At 44.9% G+C, this 23,667-nt stretch overlaps 1 protein-coding gene across 2 annotated transcripts in view; it reads left to right on the forward strand.

The window, feature by feature from the left end:
• Positions 1 to 23,667, forward strand: part of rtel1 (regulator of telomere elongation helicase 1) — an 81,644-nt gene that overhangs the window by 4,796 nt on the left and 53,181 nt on the right. For both annotated transcript variants that reach the window (XM_062541902.1, XM_062541901.1), the window contains exons 5-17: positions 102 to 162; positions 787 to 862; positions 1,092 to 1,176; positions 1,950 to 2,015; positions 3,637 to 3,778; positions 4,059 to 4,097; positions 4,665 to 4,743; positions 5,349 to 5,446; positions 6,189 to 6,244; positions 7,020 to 7,088; positions 8,526 to 8,598; positions 11,208 to 11,340; positions 17,164 to 17,277. In XM_062541902.1, the coding sequence (XP_062397886.1) occupies positions 102 to 162; positions 787 to 862; positions 1,092 to 1,176; positions 1,950 to 2,015; positions 3,637 to 3,778; positions 4,059 to 4,097; positions 4,665 to 4,743; positions 5,349 to 5,446; positions 6,189 to 6,244; positions 7,020 to 7,088; positions 8,526 to 8,598; positions 11,208 to 11,340; positions 17,164 to 17,277 (1,091 nt within the window). The remainder of the gene's footprint in view (positions 1 to 101; positions 163 to 786; positions 863 to 1,091; positions 1,177 to 1,949; positions 2,016 to 3,636; positions 3,779 to 4,058; positions 4,098 to 4,664; positions 4,744 to 5,348; positions 5,447 to 6,188; positions 6,245 to 7,019; positions 7,089 to 8,525; positions 8,599 to 11,207; positions 11,341 to 17,163; positions 17,278 to 23,667) is intronic.

A 23,667-nucleotide genomic window follows, 5' to 3' on the forward strand; every position in this document is an offset into this window, starting at 1 on the left:
GAGTCCGTAACACAGACCTCCTGGTTTCTGTGTTAAACTGTGTGCAGTCAGGGAGTAGTTAGCTTTGAGTCCGTAACACAGACCTCCTGGTTTCTCTGCAGGTCCACATGTGCAGGGCCAAGGTGTCCACACGCTCCTGTGTCTTCTACAACAACGTTGAAGGTACGCTTTTCACCTGCTTCCAGGTACGCTTTTAACCTGCTTCCAGGTACGCTTTTTAACCTGCCTCCGCTCACCTGAAACGAAGGAACGCTTTTTAACCTGCCTCCACACTGCAGAAAAGGGGTGTCTAAAATCAAGATAAAAGCAATAGATCTGAGGTAAAAGATACTCAAAACAAGTGAAATTGTCTGTCCATGCAGCAAGATCATTTCACTTGACAATATTTCTTGAATTAAGATAATTAAATCTAGAAATAAAATTCTAGTGTAAAGTTGAACACTTAAAATAAGAAATGTACTCTTAAAACAAGATAAATGATCTAACACTTCTAAATCTAAGTTTTTTTTTATCTGATAAGAATCAAATAATTTGCAGTGCACTCACTTGAAAGGAACTTTTTAACCTGCCTCCACTCACACAAAGCTACGCTTTTTAACTACCGTACCACTCACTTGCCACAGCTTGAATCACTGCTGATGTCCACAAAGTAGTGCTGTATTGCCATAGTGATCTGAGTCTCATGGCTCTGCGTGTCCCTGCTGTATTGCCGTAGTGATCTGAGTCTCATGGCTCTGTGTGTCCCTGCTGTATTGCCGTAGTGATGTGGGTTTGTTCCCCCCTCAGAGAAGAGCACTGATAAGGAGATCATCAACTCCATCCTGGATGTGGAGGACCTGGTGAAGGCCGGCAATAAGCAGAGGTGAGTGCTCGCTTAGCAGCAGTCTGTGTCCCTCCCCAGAGACCAGAGGCATGTGTGCGTCATTCTGCACTGTTGTGTTGGTGGAATGTGAACCATATTTGCAGCTCTATTGTGTGTGTGTGTGTGTGTGTGTGTGTGTGTGTGTGTGTGTGTGTGTGTGTGTGTGTGTGTGTGTGTGTGTGTGTGTGTGTGTGTGTGTGTGTGTGCATTATTCTGTGCTGTTTTGTAGGGTATGTCCATACTACCTGTCAAGGTCTTTGAAGCAGCAGGCTGAGATCATCTTCATGCCTTACAACTACCTCCTGGACCCCAAGGTGAGATAGTGACCGTCACCATCATGCCATTTAAATGGCTAAGGTCTAAAGCTAACTTACTGAGGCCAAGCACAGATATCAGAAGCACGCTACACAGAGGTCAGTAGTCACACAGCAGCTTCAGCTCATAAAGCACAGAGGTCAGTAGCTCGCCACACAGACGTCAGTAGCTCGTCACACAGACGTCAGTAGCCACACAGACGTCAGTAGCTCGTCACACAGACGTCAGTAGTCACACAGACGTCAGTAGCCACACAGACGTCAGTAGCTCGTCACACAGACGTCAGTAGTCACACAGACGTCAGTAGCCACACAGACGTCAGTAGCCACACAGACGTCAGTAGCCGCACAGACGTCAGTAGCACATCACACAGACGTCAGTAGTCACACAGCCGCTTCAGCTCATGCACAAGACACTTCTCATTTAGAGGCTGTGGGCTTTGCATTTGTGCACTAGTAAAGTAACTCATGACAGTCTGTTTGTATTTGTTGTAGTGCTGGGTATGTGTTATTATAGTGCTGGTTGTGTATTTATTGTAGTGCTGGTTGTGTATTTATTGTAGTGCTGGGTATTTATTATAAGTGCTGGTTATGTATTTGTTGTTGTGCTGGGTATGTATTATTTTAGTGCTGGGTAAAATATTATTCTTCTACAGATGTTCTACAGGAACAGTGATGCTTGTTTGTTTATTGTCAGTTTATCATATTATTCTTCCTCTGGTCCTCTCTTCCTCTCTTCCTCTCCTCCTCTCTTCCTCCCTTTCTCCCACCAGAGTCGCAGGGCCCACAACATTGAGCTGCAGGGAGCCGTGATCATCTTTGATGAGGCGCATAATGTGGTAACCTTTGACCTTTAACCTCTAACCTCTGCACATTAGATCTAGCTGTCGCTACTCTTAGCTTGACGTAACCACTGTTCCTCGTTGGTGGAACACACTACACTACCAGTCTCTACTAGAGTAGGGACATCCCTCTTCAGAGAACATCTCCTCTCATAGCACTACCAGTTCCTACTAGAGTAGGGACATCCCTCTTCAGAGAACATCTCCTCTCATAGCAGCACTACTTACTGTACAACCAGGCTTGTGCACAATTCCGAATTTTAGTTGAAGTTGAATTTTGAATTTGAATTGGAATGACAGGAAGAGGAATTCAATTCATGGCAATTCAAAACCATTCCACAGTCAGTCACACAACAAGAGGAATGTGTTGAATCTCACATACATTCAGTTTTGGGAAGGTTACCTGAAATTGAAATTGATTACTGTTTTCAATTATAAGTTGTGTGTTTGTTGCGATCACATCTGACATACATTGTGAAAGTTCCTTGTTAAACAGTACCCTTACATTATGTATGTGAATTTCTTTGAATTTCACTGAATTTCAATTCTACTTCCTTTAATTCAAATTCAAATTGTAATTCTACATCCTGTTTTTGACCTCAATTCAAAATTCAATTCAAATTTGAGAATTTAATTGTAATTTAGGAGTCATTCTCAATTCAGTTCTGCTTGCGCTCTTGCTGATCCTGAACTTGCCACCTGCTCGTACCTGTTGAGGTGTCCACGACCCTGCAGGGCAACCTTGATAGGGACAACAAGGAGGCTGACATTCCCCGCAGACATTCCCCGCAGACGTTCCCAGCCGCAATCCCTCTCTGGGAGTGCCCTTGTTATGTATACAGTAACAGTATGTAATGTAACCTTCACCCTCAACACGCTGGATCGACTGGAGCTGTCGCTACGCTCAGCGTGACTGAGCACTACAACTGGAAGTGGCTAGTTTAGTCATTATGTGGAGAGGTGTTGGTCTTCCACTGGTCATCCCTGCCTCTCATCACTGACTCAGAGCCTGTATGTGAGTTTGCACACGTGCATGTTTGGCCACAGTGGGGCGCTGTAGGGCAGCAGAAGGTCTAAGGCAGTGGTTCTCAAACTGTGGTACGCGGACTCTCTGTTGTGGTAGTCTGGGAGTCTCCAAGATGTTTTATTTCATGAAGGCAAAATAATCACTTCAAATGGTGTGTGTGTGTGTGTGTGTGTGTGAGTGTGACCCTACTCCAGGAGAAGATGTGTGAAGAGTCGACATCGTTCGATCTGACCCCGTTTGACCTGTGTGTGTGTGTGTGTGTGTGTGTGTGTGTGTGTGTGTGTGTGTGTGTGTGTGTGTGTGTGTGTGTGTGTGTGTGTGTGTGTGTGTGTGTGTGTGTGTGTGTGTGTGTGTGTGTGTGTGGGTGTGTGACCCTACTCCAGGAGAAGATGTGTGAAGAGTCCACGTCGTTCGATCTGACCCCGTTTGACCTCAGTGTGTGTGTGTGTGTGTGTGTGTGTGTGTGACCCTACTCCAGGAGAAGATGTGTGAAGAGTCGACGTCGTTCGATCTGACCCCGTTTGACCTCAGTGTGTGTGTGTGTGTGTGTGTGTGTGTGTGTGTGTGTGTGTGTGTGTGACCCTACTCCAGGAGAAGATGTGTGAAGAGTCCACGTCGTTCGATCTGACCCCGTTTGACCTCAGCTCAGCGCTTCAGGCCGTGGACAAGCTGCTGCACGAGCAGGCCGTGGATGCTGGGAAGGGGGAGGACTTCAGCGAGGCCTCGAGCTCCGGTGAGCACACACACACACACACACACACACACACACACACACACACACACACACACACACACATGAGCAGGCCGTGGATGCTGGGAAGGGGGAGGACTTCAGTGAGGCCTCGAGCTCCGGTGAGCAGCCCACACACACACACACACACACACACAAACACATACGTGACTACTTTAAAGTCCTCTAACTTCTGTTGGTATGTTGAAGTGTGTGTTGTTGAATCGTGTGACTGCTCTAAAGTCTTCTTACGTCTATTGGTATATTTCCCTCATTTCTGCAGCCCTGAAGCTGGACATCACATGCGTAGCCAAAATAAAGCGTGAGTGACCCCTCTCTCTCGTGATCAGTCCTGAGCCTGAATCATCTCTGATGTCTTATCCAGAAGACCGAAGAAAGACCTGCACACTGTGTTTAAAGCTCCCACTCCACTTTCCTCTGAGCACAGTTTCCATTACTACCAGATCTTGGCCAGACTTTAGTTTATTTCAGTCAAGTGTTTTTTGCCAGCTTTTCTAGGATGTTCGTGCCCTTCACGTTGCTTTGTCTGCCTGCATGCTCATGTGTTGTTCTTCAGAGATTATACATTTTGTTGTTCTTCAGAGATTATACGTTTTGTTGTTCTTCAGAGATTATACATTTTGTTGTTCTTCAGAGATTACAATAATTTCCAGCATATAAACCGCATTGTGTATAAGCCGCAGGACAGTGTTTTATGCAAGTTCAAATAAACAAAACCATATTTAACACCATATTAACTGCCCCCCTGTATTAACCTCATAGCTGAAGAAATTTAGCAAAATCAATGTATAAGCCGCGGCTTATAGTCAGGAAATTACGGTATACATTTAGTTGTTCTTCAGAGATTATACATTGTGTTGTTCTTCAGAGATTATAATGGACCTGGAGATGCACATCAACACTTTTGAGATTCCACCAAACAGCCAGGGTATTACCAAACCTGGAAGGTGAGGACAAATACTCACACACACACACACACACACACACACACACACACACACACACACACACACACACACACACACACACACACACACACACACACAAACCTGGAAGGTGAGGAAAAATACGCACACACACACACACACACAAACCTGGAAGGTGAGGACAAACACTCACACACACACACACACACACAAACCTGGAAGGTGAGGACAAACACTCACACACACACACACACACACACACACAAACCTGGAAGGTGAGGAGAAATACTCACACACACACACACACACACACACACACAAACCTGGAAGGTGAGGAGAAATACGCACACACACACACACACACACACTAATGTCATGTCTGTAGTATTTTGAAGGTAATGTTTCAATATCTGTTGCTTAATGTTGGCAATAGCTTTCTCTAGTGAACTGATAATAGTAGATGTTCATATTGTTGTGTGTGTGCTTGTGCTTGTGCGTGTGTGTGTGTGTGTGTGTGTGCGCGTGTGTGTGTTTGTGTGTGTGTGTGTGTGTGTGTGTGTGTGTGTGTGTGTGTGTGTGTGTGTGTGTGTGTGTGTGTGTGTGTGTATTTGTATTTCCCTCCACAGCTTTATATACGAGCTCTTCCAGAAGGCCCAGGTGACCTTTGACACCAAGACGTCAGTGGCGGAGACCATCGACCAGATCACGGGATACCTCTCCAGCCGTCAGTCACTCCACAAGCCCCTCCCACACACACTGAACACCTGAAGCACATTCACAGCAGTACTGACATATCAGCTATTTAAATACTCAACACATCAGCACAGACATGGCAGCTTTTCAAATACTCAACACATCAGCACAGACATGGCAGCTTTTCAAATACTCAACACATCAGTGCAGACATATGACCTCTTCAAATACTCAACACATCAGTACAGACATATGTGGCCCTGCAAAGCGAAACCTGTCGCTTTGGTAAAATCAAAATTATGTTATTGTGCTCACATGAACGGCCATAAACTAAGCTTTCAAACGGTATGTATATTGAAGGTATTTCAGAAACTATCGCTAAGATAACCGCATCCAAAGTTGACATGGTTCTCCCGTCACAATATGCCAGAAGAGGAGAAATCAACTTTTTAAGTAGCGTGGACAACAGGAATAACTGCTAATGTCTTGAATCTTCACCGGGTTGAACAGTATATTGTGGAATTATGCGAAAACGTGAAATTCAACATTTTAACCCGGAAGATTGTTTATTGTGGATTTTCTCAAGATAGTATCGTGCAACAAGCGACTGATTTTGCTGTGCAGGGTCACATACAGTATCAGCTGGTGGAATAGTTCACACTGGAGATGAGCTGCAAATCTGATGCCAAGTATGACGTTCTGGTTTCACCTTTATATGTCCTGTAATGTGATGTGTGTGTGTGTGTGTGTGTGTGTGTGTGTGTGTTTCACAGAACCTGGAATTTTCCTCAACACTAGCGGCTTGCAGAAGCTCGGTGACATCATCCAGGTGAGCAGTGTTCCCACAGTGCTCATCACGTCGCCACGCCTCACCTTAATCCCGGGGTAGAACTGCTGTTCTGTTGGGTCTTAATCCCGGGGTAGAACTGCTGTTCTGTTGGGTCTTAATCCCGGGGTAGAACTGCTGTTCTGTTGGGTCTTAATCCCGGGGTAGAACTGCTGTTCTGTTGGGTCTTAATCCCGGGGTAGAACTGCGGTTCTGTTGGGTCTTAATCCCGGGATAGGACTGCGGTTCTGTTGGGTCTTAATCTCGGGATAGGACTGCGGATCTGTTGGGTCTTAATCTCGGGATAAAACTGCAGTTCTGCTGGATCTTAATCCCGGGATAGAACTGCGGTTTTGCTGGGTGTGTGTGTGTGTGTGTTTATTGTGTGCTTTTAATATGTCCATGTGCATATAATGTGTTGTGTGTGTGTGTTTAGTGTATGTTATTCATATGTCCATGTGCATATAATGTGTTGTGTGTGTATTATCCATCTGATGTGTGTGTGTGTGTGTGTGTGTGTCTGTCTGTTTATTATCCATATGGTGCAAGTATGTATCGTGTGTGTGTGTGTGTGTGTTTGTTATCCATATGATGCAAGTGTATGTAATGTGGTGTATGTATGTATGTGTGTGTGTGTGTGTGTGTGTGTGTGTAAGAGTCAATGTCCGGCGTGCTTCATGTGTAGTTGGTGTGTGTGTGTGTGTGTGTGTGTGTGTGTGTGTGTACACATGTGCTCACGTGTATGTAAGATTACATGTCCGTTGTGCTTTGTGTGTAGTTGGTGTTTGTGGGTGAACCAGCAGAGGCAACCGGTGTGAATTTGGAAAAGAGAACGCGGCAGTTTAAGGTGAGATCACACATACAAGCGTGCACACACAAGCGGTATGTATTTGGAAAAAGAGAACGCAGCAGTTTAAGGTGACTTCACACGCACACACACGCACACACACACACACACATAAGTGCTGTGCATTTGGAAAAGAGAACGCGTCAGTTTAAGGTGAGATCATTTACATGTATTCATTTATCAGAGGCTTTCCATCCAAAGCAACTCAATTATATTACACACACACACACACACACACACACACACACACACACACACACACAAGCGCACCAGCACGTGCACACTAATCAAATGAAGCTCTGAGGGATTTCCCCTCTTTGCAGGTAATGTTCCCAGCTGGAAACTTTTGATGACTTCATCAGCGTCTGAGTTTCAGCCAGCCTCATGTGTTTCCTTGTTATGATTCTGACTAGTAACCCCCTCTGCACCCACACACATTACACTGCCACTGTATTGGCTCTGAGGTGTGAACGTACTTCATTTCAGCTGACTGAGAGCCAACGAAGAGCCTCAAGCCCAGTTTTTACGTACATTTGTCCAAATGCCGAGCTCACCTTGTCACCAGATCTGTGGTGGTGGTTGTGTGATATTAGGATGGGTTATTTCTACGGTATATTAATGGGTTATTTCTATATTAGGATGGGTTATGTCTATATTAGGATGGGTTATTTCTATATCAGGATGGGTTATTTCTACAGTATATTAATGGGTTATTTCTATATTAGGTTGGGTTATTTTTATATCAGGATGGTTTATTTCTACAGTATATTAACGGGTTATGTCTGTATTAGGATGGGTTATGTCTACAGTATGTTATTTCTTCTGGGCTTGTCTGCTCTTTTTGACATCGTCACGGATCTGATGCACACTTGATGATGTCAGGTCACCCAGATGAGGTCATGTGATTCATCTGTGCTCATTAAGCCTTTGTGGCGTTGTGTGTGTGTGTGAACCTTTACATGGTACAGTGTTGTTTCTGCTGCTCCCTACACACTGATGACGACTTTGGGCTGAGAAGCGTCTGTGTTGCTAGATGTGGTCCAGTGAACTAGAATAAGCAGGAGAGTTGTCCTTGTGTTGTGGGAGTCGAGTGTGTTCTTCACCACAGGATGAGACAGGTCGTTACTTGCTGTATTAGCCCTCTTTTTTCAGAATTCTCCCTCCCTCAAAAACACACACACACATACGCAGGACCGCACCATGGCAACCAGGCCTTTATTTATGCTTAGGAGGGGTGTGTTAGTCCTGAATGGAGCAGATATGCTGTGCCTACTAGCCTCTGTAGGGGACGGACAGGATGTAGGTCCAGCTGTGGCATGCCAACTAGTCTCGGTGAAAAGGTTCTGCTAACAATCAAAAGGCATCATTTTGGTAGTGTGACACTGTGTGTGTGTGTGTGTGTGTGTGTGTGTGTGTGTGTGTGTGTTTCCTCCTCAGGTGCACATTCACGCTGACACCAGGAAGAAGCAGAACACTGATGTTTGGGCTCCTGCCTCTTCCAAAAAACAAGGTACAGTAGACCCCAGAGCCAGCGCCCACCATGCCAGTGTCCATGCCAGTGTCCATCACCCCAGTGTCCATCACCCCAGTGTCCATCACCCCAGTGTCCATCATGCCAGTGCCCACCATGCCAGTGTCCCATCACCCCAGTGTCCATGCCAGTGTCCATCACCCCAGTGTCCATCATGCCAGTGTCCCATCACCCCAGTGTCCATGCCAGTGTCCATCATCCCAGTGTCCATCACCCCAGTGTCCATCCCAGTGTCCATCACCCCAATGCCCATGCCAGTGTCCATCACCCCAGTGTCCATGCCAGTGTCCATCACCCCAATGCCCATGCCAGTGTCCATCACCCCAGTGTCCATGCCAGTGTCCATCACCCCAGTGGCCATGCCAGTGTCCATCACCCCAGTGTCCATGCCAGTGTCCATCACCCCAGTGCCCATGCCAGTGCCCATGCCAGTGTCCATCACCCCAGTGCCCATGCCAGTGCCCATGCCAGTGTCCATCACCCCAGTGCCCATACCAGTGCCCATCATCCCAGTGTCCATGCCAGTGCCCATCATCCCAGTGTCCATGCCAGTGCCCATGCCAGTGTCCATGCCAGTGTCCATGCCAGTGCCCATGCCAGTGCCCATGCCAGTGTCCATGCCAGTGTCCATGCCAGTGCCCATCATGCCAGTGCCCATCATGCCAGTGCCCATGCCAGCGCCCACCATGCCAGTGTCCATGCCAGTGCCCATGCCAGTGTCCATGCCAGTGTCCATCACCCCAGTGCCCATGCCAGTGTCCATCATGCCAGTGTCCATCATGCCAGTGTCCATGCCAATGTCCATCACACCAGTGCCCATGCCAGTGTCCATCATGCCAGTGTCCATCACCCCAGTGTCCATGCCAGTGTCCATCATGCCAGTGCGCATGCCAGTCTACCCCAAATTCTCCCCTCTATGCTCATGTCCACCATTGTGGTTCTTAAATGGCCAGATTCCAGACAAACCCAGCAACACATACATGAGTCCACATGTCTAGTAGCGTATGCTCCCTATTGACATTAATGCAAAAATATGCAGAGACGCAAATTCATAGGCTGACGTGATATTCTCACATCTTACCTTCCCAGATGTGGTAGACCAGACAGCCCTGGCACACACACACACACACACACACACACACACACTGACACCCCGGTACAAATAGAACAGGCACAGATGATGTGACCCAAATCCTAGCACAATATTTGGACCATCATTCAATATTGTTTTAATTTCTTATGTTTTATGATGTGATGCAAATCTTCTGCATTTGGACTTTGGCATCGACTCGGCTGTAGGTCTGTCTGGCTGGTGATGTAGTGTATTTCTGTTCTGGTTGGGTCTGCAGCCCTTTTGGTGTGTTACATACTGTATGAGTCACTTTTGGACTTTGGACCCATTTTCATATTTGAATTTACTCTGTAACACAACAAGAAAAGCAAGATTGTGTTCCATAATGTGGTCTTCAGCAGTGTTTTACCATAGTATTGCCATCATATAAATCAGATAAATGGACCAAAATGAAACTATTGAAATATTACGGTGAGTAAATAAGTATTGTGATACGTGGTGCCACAGGGATACTGTCTTGTCTCATAGAGTATTGCTTCAGGACAACTCCACGGAAAATGGACTTTTTGTCACGTCCATAACGCCAATTAAAGGGTCACTGCAGCCTAAAATAGGTTTTTTGAGCTGTTGGTTGATTGAAAATACTCATAAGTGGTGAACTGTACTATTACCAGGGTTAATATTGACAAAAATCGTGTTTCTCGACAAAAGTAACATTTCGTCTGATTTTGTATTGGAGATATTGCTCTCTCGCGCATACTACCGTTTGAAAACATGCCATGGCATGTTGGTCCAAAATACTATTGGAATGCTGACGTTGTCCTGCACTTCTAGTCCGACACTACGTCACCGGGCCGTTACAAATTAGGACTGAAACGCCCCAACACCTGCTGCCCTGATTAGCCTACCTGTGATAAGCCATGTCTGCAGCACTCATTCCCAGATTGACACGAAATCACCGTGGTTGATTGGTTGCAGCAGTGCTGCACTCTCTCTCCAAATTTCAGAACGTCTCGCCCATTTTCAAAGCCGTTTTCAGAAACGTGAAGTGGGTGGAGTTATGGGGTGAAGTGACTCTTTAAATACCTTGGTATTTATATGATGTGAATGATAACATGCACTCTATTGTGCATTTTTCTCATGTACATTCGTAAGCTAAAAAATAGCAAATGCTGAAATGTCATGTAATAATTCATATCATACCATACCATCACATTTTATTGCCGTTATGGACATGACAAAAAACTTAATTTTCAGTGGAATGTCCCTACATCACAATACTCAGTTTGTTGTCCAATGGTGAGTCATTTTTCCCCGTTGCACCGACACAGGATTTGAGAGTTCCCCCCACCTGCCAAGTCCCACTTTAACCACTGTACATGTGCATGTCATGTGTTATTCATATTGTGTGTGTGTGTGTGTGTGTGTGTGTGTGTGTGTGTGTGTGTGTGTGTGTGTGTGTGTGTGTGTGTGTGTGTGTGTGTGTGTGTGTGTGTGTGTGTGTGTGTGTGTGTAGGGAACGTGCTGAGCTACTGGTGTTTCTCTCCGGGGTTCAGTATGCAGGAGTTGGTGCAGCAGGGCGTGCGCTCCATCATCCTCACCAGTGGGACACTCTCCCCCCTGTCCTCATTCACCGCAGAGATGCAGATGTAAGACACACACACACACACACACACACACACACACACACACACACACACACACACCTCTGTCATCCTCACCAGCGGGACACTTTCCCCCCTGTCCTCATTCACCGCAGAGATGCAGATGTAAGACACACACACACACACACACACACACACACCTCTGTCATCCTCACCAGCGGGACACTCTCTCCCCTGTCCTCATTCACCGCAGAGATGCAGATGTAAGACACACACACACACACACACACACAAACACACACTCACAGGAGTCAGTTCATATGACTGCAGTTTCTTTTTGGTTTGCTGACATTTTGACGTCGTTTGGATAAGAAATGTGAAAGATATTGTTAAATATATCTGTATCAGAAGCACACATTGGAAAGATATTGTTAAATATATCGGTATCAGAAGCACACATTGGAAAGATACTGTTAAATATATCGGTATCAGAAGCGCACATCGTAAAGATATCGTTAAATATATCTGCATCAGAAGCACACATCAGAAAGATATCGTTAAATATATCGGCATCAGAAACACACATTGTTAAATATATCGGCATCAGAAGCACACATTGGAAAGATACTGTTAAATATATCGGTATCAGAAGCGCACATCGTAAAGATATCGTTAAATATATCTGCATCAGAAGCACACATCAGAAAGATATCGTTAAATATATCGGCATCAGAAACACACATTGTTAAATATTAGGGCTGGGACTCGATTAAAAAAATTAATCTAATTAATTAGAGGCTTTGTAATTAATTAATCGAAATTAATCACATTTTAATTGTATATGAATATATGACCTGAGAACAGTGAGAAGAATTTTTTTTTCACATGGATTTTTAGTATAGCCTACTATTGGATAATGACTGAATACATAGGCCTAAGCTTAAGCAACAAAAATATTGTTTATTAATAAGTCCAACAGACCAGTGCAATTTTTGCCATAAAGTGTAGCAATACCATATTTAGAAATAGTACATTTTCAGAAATCCATATAGCCTATAGATAGGTAGGCCTTCTGTAAACTATAATACTGTGATATCCTGTTAATTGTGTCACCTGTTACCTTGAGTTGAGTTCATGAAATTGTTGTGTCCCTTTAAGGGGAACTGGGGGGCGGAGTTTACGTGTGTGCGTGTGTGTTTGTATGCGGTTCTGAGTGTGAAGTTTCTTTTAGGTCTATGAAAGTTGGACATGGAATTAGGTGCGGTGGATTACTGTTATAAGCGTGAGTTGTGGTTGTAACAGCAACTCGGTTGCTATTTGTTTAATAAATAAAGCTCAGAGGTTTCCCTCAAGTCACTTTGTCCACGCTAGCAGCTAGCTGCTTTATGTTTTGCACTGAGGTGATACCTGCGGTGATACGTCCTTGTTGCATAGGTTGCACACATCTACGCTTCCATCCGTTCGTTTTTTGTCTTTCCCATCCACGGGGCCAACCAAAGCGGTCACATCAGCTTCTTTGTTCATGTTCACTGTGCCACTGTGGTTTGTTTTGTCTGAACCGAACTCATGCGCGTTACTTGGTGCTCCAGTATAATCGGTCCGTCTGAAACTCATCCAGTGAGAAACGTTCCGCGGTGCAAAAATAAATAGGCATACGATTAAAATGCGTCAATTTTTTTAATGCATTAATGTTTGTGTAATTAATTAATCGTAATTAACGCGCTAAAGTCCCGGCCCTATTAAATATATCTGCATCAGAAGCACACATCAGAAAGATATCGTTGAATATATCGGCATCAGAAGCGCACATCAGAAAGATATCGTTGAATATATCGGTATCAGAAGCGCACATCAGAAAGATATCGTTGAATATATCGGCATCAGAAGCACACATCAGAAAGATATCGTTGAATATATCGGCATCAGAAGCACACATCAGAAAGATATCGTTGAATACATCGGCATCAGAAGCACACATCAGAAAGATATCGCTGAATATATCGGCATCAGAAGCACACATCAGAAAGATATCGTCGAATTTATCGGCATCAGAAAGATATCGTTGAATATATCGGCATCAGAAGCACACATCAGAAAGATATCGTTGAATATATCGGCATCAGAAGCACACATCAGAAAGATATCGTTGAATATATCGGCATCAGAAGCACACATTGGCTGTTGCCGCTCTGCGCTCCTCTCATCCTCTCAGAGCAGCTCTGGATCTCACTCGTAGTGACCGTTGGGCCCTGGGTGTCCTGTCTGACCGCTGGGTCCTGGGTGTCCTGTCTGACCGCTGGGTCCTGGGTGTCCTGTCTGACCGCTGGGTCCTGGGTGTCCTGTCTGACCGCTGGGTCCTGGGTGTCCTGTCTGACCAAGGCCCTCGTGTTGCTCTGATCGCTCAGGTTGGCTGAGCGGCCAGATCTAGGAAGACTGCTGGTTGGCTGAGCGGCCAGATCTAGGAAGACTGCTGGTTGGCTGAGCGGCCAGATCTAGGAAGACTGCTGGTTGGCTGGGCGGCCAGACCTAGGAGGACTGTTGGTTGTTCCAAACTTTTCCATTTGAGAATGATGGGGCGGGGGGGGGGGCACCGTGCTCTTGGGTACCTATGTCTGTATGGACCTTGCTTGTTGCACTGGTACACAGTCATGTTGGAACAAGAACTGGCCATCCCCAAACTGTTCCATGAAGTCTGGGTTAATGCTGAAGCATTCAGAGTTCCTTTCACTGGAACTAAGAGGCCAAGCCTAGCTTGGGGATGCCCCCTTCCTGTTCCAACATGACTGTGCACCAGTGCACAAAGCAAGGTCCATAAAGACATGGATAACAGAGTCTGTTGTGGATAAACTTGACTGGCCTGCACAGAGTCCTGACCTCAACCTAACAGAACACCTTTGAGATTAGAGCACAGACTGAGAGCCAATCGCTTTGTCCAGCATTAGTGTGTGACCTCACAAATGCGCTTCTCGAAGAATGCTCAAAAATTCCCTTAAACACACTCCTAAACCTTGTCGAAAGCTTTCCCAGAAAAGCTGAAACCGTTATAGCTGCAAAGGGTGGACCGACGTCAGATTAAACCCTATGGATTAAAAATAGGATGTGACTGAATTTCATATGGGGGTCAAGGCAGGTGACCCAATACTTTTGGCAATATTGTGTATGTTTAGGGGTGCTGTGGAGGGAGAGATGTTTAGGGATGCTGATATATTTTGGGGGTGCTGACTAGAGCATGACCTTATGAGTGCTTGACTAGAGCATGACCTTATGAGTGCTGGACTAGACTAGAGCATGACCTTATGACCTTATGAGTGCTGGACTAGACTAGAGCATGACCTTATGACCTTACGAGTGCTGGACTAGACTAGAGCATGACCTTATGACCTTATGAGTGCTGGACTAGACTAGAGCATGACCTTATGAGTGCTGGACTAGACTAGAGCATGACCTTATGACCTTACGAGTGCTGGACTAGACTAGAGCATGACCTTATGACCTTATGAGTGCTGGTCTAGACTAGAGCATGACCTTATGACCTTACGAGTGCTGGACTAGACTAGAGCATGACCTTATGACCTTATGAGTGCTGGACTAGAGCATGACCTTATGAGTGCTGGACTAGACTAGAGCATGACCTTATGACCTTATGAGTGCTGGACTAGAGCATGACCTTATGAGTGCTGGATTAGACTAGAGCATGACCTTATGACCTTATGAGTGCTGGACTAGACTAGAGCATGACCTTATGACCTTATGAGTGCTGGACTAGACTAGAGCATGACCTTATGACCTTATGAGTGCTGGTCTAGACTAGAGCATGACCTTATGACCTTATGAGTGCTGGACTAGACTAGAGCATGACCTTATGAGTGCTGGACTAGACTAGAGCATGACCTTATGAGTGCTGGACTAGAGCATGACCTTATGAGTGCTGGACTAGAGCATAACCTTATGAGTGCTGGACTACTAGACCTTACGAGTGCTGGGTTCGCACAGTTCACAGAATTGAAAACATTTCCAAACATGGGAAGTCAGGGGATTTGACAATGTTTTGGTCCAAGTCACCGTATTGCCACATCAGGTTTAAGTTTTAGTCACCATCACATTTCCGTCTTGGTTTATGTAACATTTTTCTATTCTGGGTTGTGTCGTGCTTCCCCTGATTCTGTCTGCTTTTGCCTGCTCTGTGCAAAGACCTGCCTGTTTTTTTCTGTTCTCAACCTTTGCAGTTTTCTCAGTACAGCTAGATTGTGCCTTTTGAAAGTTAGCCTTTGGGGGATTTTGTTTCCCAACTGGGAGAGACGCGCGGAGGGAGGCGGTAGTGTGACGTTAGACTTCTGTCATGTTTGAGTGGTAGTGTGAGGGATTGGTACAGTACGTGATGTTGTACATGGCTCGTCGTGTTTGAGGGTGCATGCACTTCTCCATGTTCTGATCATGCATCGATGATATCTCTGTCACTCATGCAGTGACCTCTGAACCAACGTATATACAACCCAGTGTGTGCGTGTGTGTGTGTGCGCTTATATGTGTGTGCCCTTGTGTGTGTGTGTGTGTGTGCGCGTGTGTGTGTGCGCTTGTGTATGTGTGTGTGTGTGCGCGTATATGTGTGGTGTGTGTGTGTGTGTGTGTGTGTGTGTGTGTCTGTGTGCGCGTGTGTGTGTGTGTGTGTGTGTGTGTGTGTGTGTGTGTGTGTGTGTGTGTGTGTGTGTGTGTGTGTGTGTGTGTGTGTGTGTGTGTGTGTGTGTGTGTGTGTGTGTGTGTGTGTGTGTGTGTGTGTGTGTGTGTGTGTGTGTGTGTGTGTGTGTGTGTGTGTGCGCTTATATGTGTGTGTGTGTGTGTGTGTATGTGTGTGTGTGCGCTTATATGTGTGTGTGTGTGTGTGTGTATGCACGTGTGTATAGTTACTTCCCTGTCTGACTCACTGCTGGGGGCAGTGGGGGGGATTCCCCTGCAGCGCATAAGGCTGGTAGCCACTTCCTGTACACTGGTATGCACTTCCTGTAGACTGGTAAGCACTTGACTTGCTTCAGCTTGCCTTGTGTGTGTGTGAGTGTGTGTGTGTGTGTGATTTGTCTCGTAATGGGTGTGTAGTATGGGCAGTGTGTGAGTGTGTGTGTGTGTGTGTGTGTGTGTGTGTGTGTGTGTGTGTGTGTGTGTGATTTGTCTCGTAATGGGTGTGTAGGATGGGCAGTTGCATAAATGATAACAGAACTATGCATCCTCTTCTCTGGTAGAGCACTGACCTATTTGGAATTGGGGAGCGACATGCAAGACGTGCTGTACACAGCCCCTAACACACACACACACACACCCATACACACAAAAACACACACACACCCATACATACAAAAACACACACACACACACACACACACACACATACACATTTTCCTATGAACTGACCTCAGCTGTTGATGGTGTAAGCCTATTGAAATGCACGTCTGATTTGTTGTGTCTGTGCATGTGTGTAAATGTGTCTCATCTGTGTGTGTAAATGTGTGTGTGTGTGTGTGTGTAAATGTGTCTCATCTGTGTGTGTAAATGTGTGTAAATGTGTGTGTGTGTGTGTGTGTGTGTGTGTGTGTAAAAATGTGTCTCATCTGTGTGTGTGTGTGTGTGTGAGAGAGAATGTAAATGTGTATCATCTGTGTGTGCTAGTGTAAATGTGTCTCGTTTGTGTGTGTGTACATTTTGTGTGTGTGTAAATGTAAATGTGTCTCATCTCTGTGTGTGTGTGTGTGTGTGTGTGTGTGTGTGTGTGTAAATGTAAATGTGTCTCATCTGTGTGTGTGTGTGTGTGTGTGTGTGTGTGTGTGTGTGTGTGTGTGAATGTAAATGTGTCTGTGTGTACATGTGTCTCCTCTGCAGCCCGTTCCCTGTGAGTCTGGAGAACCCGCACGTTATCCAGCGCGATCAGATCTTCGTCAGCGTCATAGACAAGGGCCCAGATGGAACCCTCCTCAGCTCCGCCTTCGACAGGAGGTGAGACGCGCACACACACACACACACACACCCGCACACACACACACACACACACACCAGAGGAGGCTCCTCCATTGAGGAATTTTTTTTTTTTTTAATTTATCTGTAAATTATTCTTAATATTACTATTTGGACACGTTGAATGAGCTAAAATCGTTCTCCTAGGTCAAAATGCCAACAGCACCCCCTATCGCAATTCAAAATTACTGTACGGAGGAGCTTCCTCCTCAAACCCCTCATTGAAGTCCATTATAAACTTCTCAGACCCCAGCGGCTCGTGAACCCCGTCGTTTTCAATGGGCAAGGGAGGAAGCTCCTCCGTTGGAGTGGGCGGGTCTAGCCAGAGGCTCTGGAATTTAGCGCCAACGGTGAACCAATAAGCAGCTAGCTCCTCTGGATTACACCGTGCAAGACCGTGATCTGCGTCCACAACGAGAAGAATAATGTGTTGAACGGGAGGCTTGTTTTACATTGCTAATTGCTCGTGAAATAAAGACTACAATGGCATCAGAGGACACTCTCCATGTTTTTACTGAACAAACCATTTTACACATTCAATTACAGTGCAAAGGTTAGGATCAAAGCAGCAGGAAGACCAGTTCCAAAAATCCATATTCCAAAAAAAGATGGTAATGCTAAATCTAGTGTAGTGAATGCTACATGGTATGACAAATACTCGTGGCTAACTGGTAGCACAGAAAACAGTCGGCTATACTGCTGGCCTTGCCTGCTAATGGGGAAGTCACGAACGTGGACAGTTCAGGGATTTACTGACAATTTGGATATTTGGATAGCCAGGATAGGGCAACAAAACGCCAATTTGGAAATTTGGATAGGGCAACAAAACGCCACGATTTGTGTGATGAGCACATTTAAGCTGTAATCCGATTGTCATTGCTGGGCACAATGCCAATTGATCAGGTTATGGACGAAGGTGTGCGGTTGCAGACTGCACAGCAAAGGTGCGCCAGAACAGGGAGACTGTGAAGCGTTTGATTAATGCTACTGCCTATCTGGGCATGCAAGAACTGTCTTTCAGGGGGCATGACGAGGGGGCTGATTCAGACAACAATTCGTCACTATTTACAGGCATGTCTAAAACCATACAAAACGATCTCATTTCGGCAATATCCAAAACGTATATTTTTCCTGACTTCCCAGAACTAGATTGATTAACCCTCTGGAGTCTAAATCCCTCCCTGGGAAAACTGTTCCAAACACACATGTCAATCTTTGCTAGTTTTTTGTCCTAGAAACATGCGACACCATAAACCTTTAATCAACTAGTTAAAAGAGAATGTATCAATGGCACTTTGTAAAAACAATAAAAGAAAACCCTAGGATTTCAGTCCTCTCACCTGCAGCAGGCCCATCCAAAAAGCCCATTCAACTTACAGTAATTTGCATTTGAAAGAGACACGCACTAAGTGACCCATTAGTCTGACTTTTTTCCAATTTGTAGTAAAACTACATAACATTTTTAAATGTTCTTTTTACTTATATGGAGCCAACACCATTGTTTTCAAGGTTTAAACTTCAAAAGTCTTAGCTCGATATATATTTATAGTGTATTTTTATACCTTTGACCTTTAACCTTTGAAAATTGTTTTTTAAATAGTTGTGTTTACACTGAATTATTATAAAAAGTAATTTCATTACATCCACTTTACTCTCATATAATTATTTTGGAGGATCTCTTGAATATAACCATATGTGCCACTTTTGCATAGATGTTTTTAGTTAGATGAAAAACTTAAAAAATCTCAAGGTATAGCTAGCTGCCTCAAAGTGCCTGAAAAGGCCCCGGACCTCCAAGTGTTAACATTTGTATTTATTAATTTAGCAGACACTTTTATCCAAAGTGACTTACATATGTCAATTATATAACAAAGATCATTGTCCCTGGAGCAATTTGGGGTTAAGTGCCTTGCTCAAGTGCATAACGGTGGTTTAAATGTCTGGGTAGGCGGCCTACATACTCTATTGTTCACATATGCCACCAATACCATCACAACCTCACATTTGCCACTAACACCGATCAAGTGCACCTTCCTTCCTCCCTTATTTTTATAACCACCAGCCGCCACTGACACACACACACACACACCTGCACACACACACCTGCACACACACACACACACACACCCGCACACACACACACACACACACACCCCCACACACACACACACACACACACACACACACACACACACACACACACACACACCTGCACACACACACACACACACACACACACACACACACACACACACACACACCCGCACACACACACACACACACACACACACACACACACACACACACACACACACACACACACACACACCTGCACACACACACACCTGCACACACACACACGCACACGCACACGCACACACACACACACACACATACACACACACACACACACACACACACACCCGCACACACACACACACACACCTGCACACACACACACACACCCGCACACACACACACACACACACACACACACACACACCCGCACACACACACACACACACACACACACACACACACACACACACACACACGCACACACACACACACCCGCACACACGCACACACACACACACACACACACACACACACATTAGAGGTGGGAATTGGCAAAAAAAACCAAAAACGGACAATTTTATTCTATTGCGTTATTTGGTCCACAATTCAACATTATTGCGATTCTTAACATATTGCAATACAACAAGTATTGTGATTCGATTCTGCGATATATTGTTATTCATGTCTCACACATTATTCGAAGGCATTACAACAAATAAACACAATAACACTGTTCAACTCACTTTGGCATGGCATGGCATGGTGCAGGTCAAGGTGCTTACTATTCGCTTTTTGATGAAAGCTGAAATGCACCCACACTTGCGATGTGAAAGAAGACGGAGTGTTGCGTATAACAGGTTATGATTGTGAGGCCATTTTTATTTGAAATTGCGGTTGAATGCACAAGAAAATGCCACAACAAGAGCCTTGTGAGCGTATTAAGCCAATTTAATGTGATCAGAGTAAACCCAGAGTAAACTGGACTCAAATAAAAGTAAAATAGAAAATGTAACTCTATAATTAAGTATTGCGATACTTTGAGCTACTAGTATCGATATAATTGCATGTATGCAAAATATCGCGATACTGAACAGAACTTACACTACACACTTAGTTGAGTGTAGCCTAGTTGTTGTTGTGCATAGCTGGTGTGTAGCTACAGTATGTCGGGAATAAGCCTAGCATACCAATCCAAGTCATCATAATCTCTTGGAATATAGCTGACATATGTAAGTCATTTTGGACAAAAAGTGTCTGCTAAACGTAATGTAATAAGGAATAGAAATGACTGAGAAAGCACAATCATTTTATAATGAATGCAAGTAAATGTTTCTGTCGTGTCCCAGTATTTTCTTAACTTCATCCGCTGTTCAGGCCTAGGCATGAATGAGTGGATTCACATGTGTCTGAAGGCCCTCTCAACTCTGTTGTTCCACCCCTGCACATTTCAGCGTAATGAGTGAAGTGGTGGAGCACTCAGTTGGAGGGTGTTCAGGTATGAATATACTGTAGTCAGTCTACTCAAACTAATACAATTACAACCGCAAAATATCCATGAATGACTCAGCAGCAACTCTGGAGTCTGGACCAGCACTTTCAACCACTAAACGTTCCACTCATGTTTGCGATTGATCGTTGGGACTACAGTGCCCTTTCTAGAAACCCCAAATCCAAGGACCACACTTCTGTAGACTATGACACATTAGCCAACTACCTTCTCTAGAGATGCACCCCTGCTGTGCTTCTTGCAACTCTCAGACAGACACACTCTCCGGTACACTCACACACACGCACATGCACACACACACACACACACACACACACACTTCTGACACCGTAGACTATGACTTTCTCTAGAAATGCACCCCTGCTGTGCTTCTTGCAACTCTCAGACAGACACATTCTGCGGTACACTCACACACACGCACATGCAGACACACACTCACACTCACACACACACACACACACACACACACACACACACACACACAATTGCACGTGCAAAACAGTCACCACACCATCACCAGAGGAGTCATCCTCATATGTGTGAGCTTGTGCAGACCCGTGTTTCCTCTCATAAGGTCCCAGTCATCACTGCCACGCTCACACACACACACACACACACACACACACAGTCAACCCCCCACTCCCAGTCATCACTGTCCTTAAGTTCAGTCATCACTGTCACTCATCTATATCCATATAAGGGTCATTGGGCTGATGGGGTAATGGTCATCTATATCCATATAAGGGTCATTGGGCTGATGGGGTAATGGTCATCTATATCCATATAAGGGTCATTGGGCTGATGGGGTAATGGTCATCTATATTATCCTTATAAGGGTCAGATGGGCTAGTGGTCATCTAGATAGATAGATAGATAGATATATAGATAGATAGATACTTTATTGACCCCCAATGGGAAATTCAAGGTCCCAGCAGCTTAAGACACCACACACAACATACACTACAGTGTAAACAGGATAATACAGAGCAAATCAACAAATCAACATGACTAAAGGAGCAGTAAACTACTAAATACTAAAGATAAAGATGTGCATGAGTGTAACGAGGATTGGCACTGTGATCCAGTATGAGGTGTGTGTGTTGAGGATTGGCACTGTGATCCAGTATGAGGTGTGTGTGTTGAGGATTGGCACTGTGATCCAGTATGAGGTGTGTGTGTTGAGGATTGGCCCTGTGATCCAGTATGAGGTGTGTGTGTTGAGGATTGGCACTGTGATCCAGTATGAGGTGTGTGTGTTGAGGATTGGCACTGTGATCCAGTATGAGGTGTGTGTGTTGAGGATTGGCACTGTGATCCAGTATGAGGTGTGTGTGTTGAGGATTGGCCCTGTGATCCAGTATGAGGTGTGTGTGTTGAGGATTGGCACTGTGATGCAGTATGAGGTGTGTGTGTTGAGGATTGGCACTGTGATCCAGTATGAGGTGTGTGTGCTGAGGATTGGCACTGTGATCCAGTATGAGGTGTGTGTGTTGAGGATTGGCACTGTGATCCAGTATGAGGTGTGTGTGTTGAGGATTGGCACTGTGATCCAGTATGAGGTGTGTGTGTTGAGGATTGGCACTGTGATCCAGTATGAGGTGTGTGTGTGTTGAGGATTGGCACTGTGATCCAGTATGAGGTGTGTGTGTTGAGGATTGGCACTGTGATCCAGTATGAGGTGTGTGTGTTGAGGATGGGTATTGTGATCCAGTATGAGGTGTGTGTGTTGAGGATTGGCACTGTGATCCAGTATGAGGTGTGTGTGTTGAGGATTGGCACTGTGATGCAGTATGAGGTGTGTGTGTTGAGGATTGGCACTGTGATGCAGTATGAGGTGTGTGTCCGTTGGTAGTGCAAATGAGTCCAACAGTGCAACAGTGCAAGATTAAAGTCTAGCGACCAACAATAAATATGTACAGTAATAGAGTTAGCATAGTAATATAACAGTGCAACAGTGCAAGATTAAAGTCTAGTGACCTGCAATAAATATGTACAGTAATAGAGTTAGCATAGTAATATAACAGTGTTAGTATAGATACTGTATATGGACACATAAGCCAGTAAAGTAAACAGTGTCAACAGTACATAGTGTTGTGCAGAAATGCCATGTAAGGCATGTAAGGTGTATAGGAGGGTGGAGGTGCAGATATATACAGTACTATGCATAGAAGTCCAACTCTCCTTTGGGATGGGATAGTGGTGATCTATATCTAAGGATCAGATGGGATAGTGGTGATCTATATCTAAGGATCAGATGGGGTATTGGTGATCTATATCTAAGGATCAGATGGGGTATTGGTGATCTATATCTAAGGATCAGATGGGATAGTGGTGATCTATATCTAAGGATCAGATGGGATAGTGGTGATCTATATCCATAAGGGTCAGATGGGATATTGGTGATCTATATCTAAGGATCAGATGGGATATTGGTGATCTATATCCATATAAGGATCAGATGGGATATTGGTGATCTATATCCATATAAGGATCAGATGGGATAGTGGTGATCTATATCCATATAAGGGTCGGATGGGATAGTGGTGATCTATATCTAAGGATCAGATGGGATATTGGTGATCTATATCTAAGGATCAGATGGGATAGTGGTGATCTACTGTATATCCATATAAGGATCAGATGGGGTATTGGTGATCTATATCTATATAAGGATCAGATGGGGTATTGGTGATCTATATCTAAGGATCAGATGGGGTAGTGATGATCTATATCTATATAAGGATCAGATGGGATATTGGTGATCTATATCTAAGGATCAGATGGGG

This window comes from Sardina pilchardus, chromosome 7 (assembly GCF_963854185.1).
Source record: "Sardina pilchardus chromosome 7, fSarPil1.1, whole genome shotgun sequence".
Lineage (NCBI taxonomy): Eukaryota > Metazoa > Chordata > Actinopteri > Clupeiformes > Clupeidae > Sardina > Sardina pilchardus.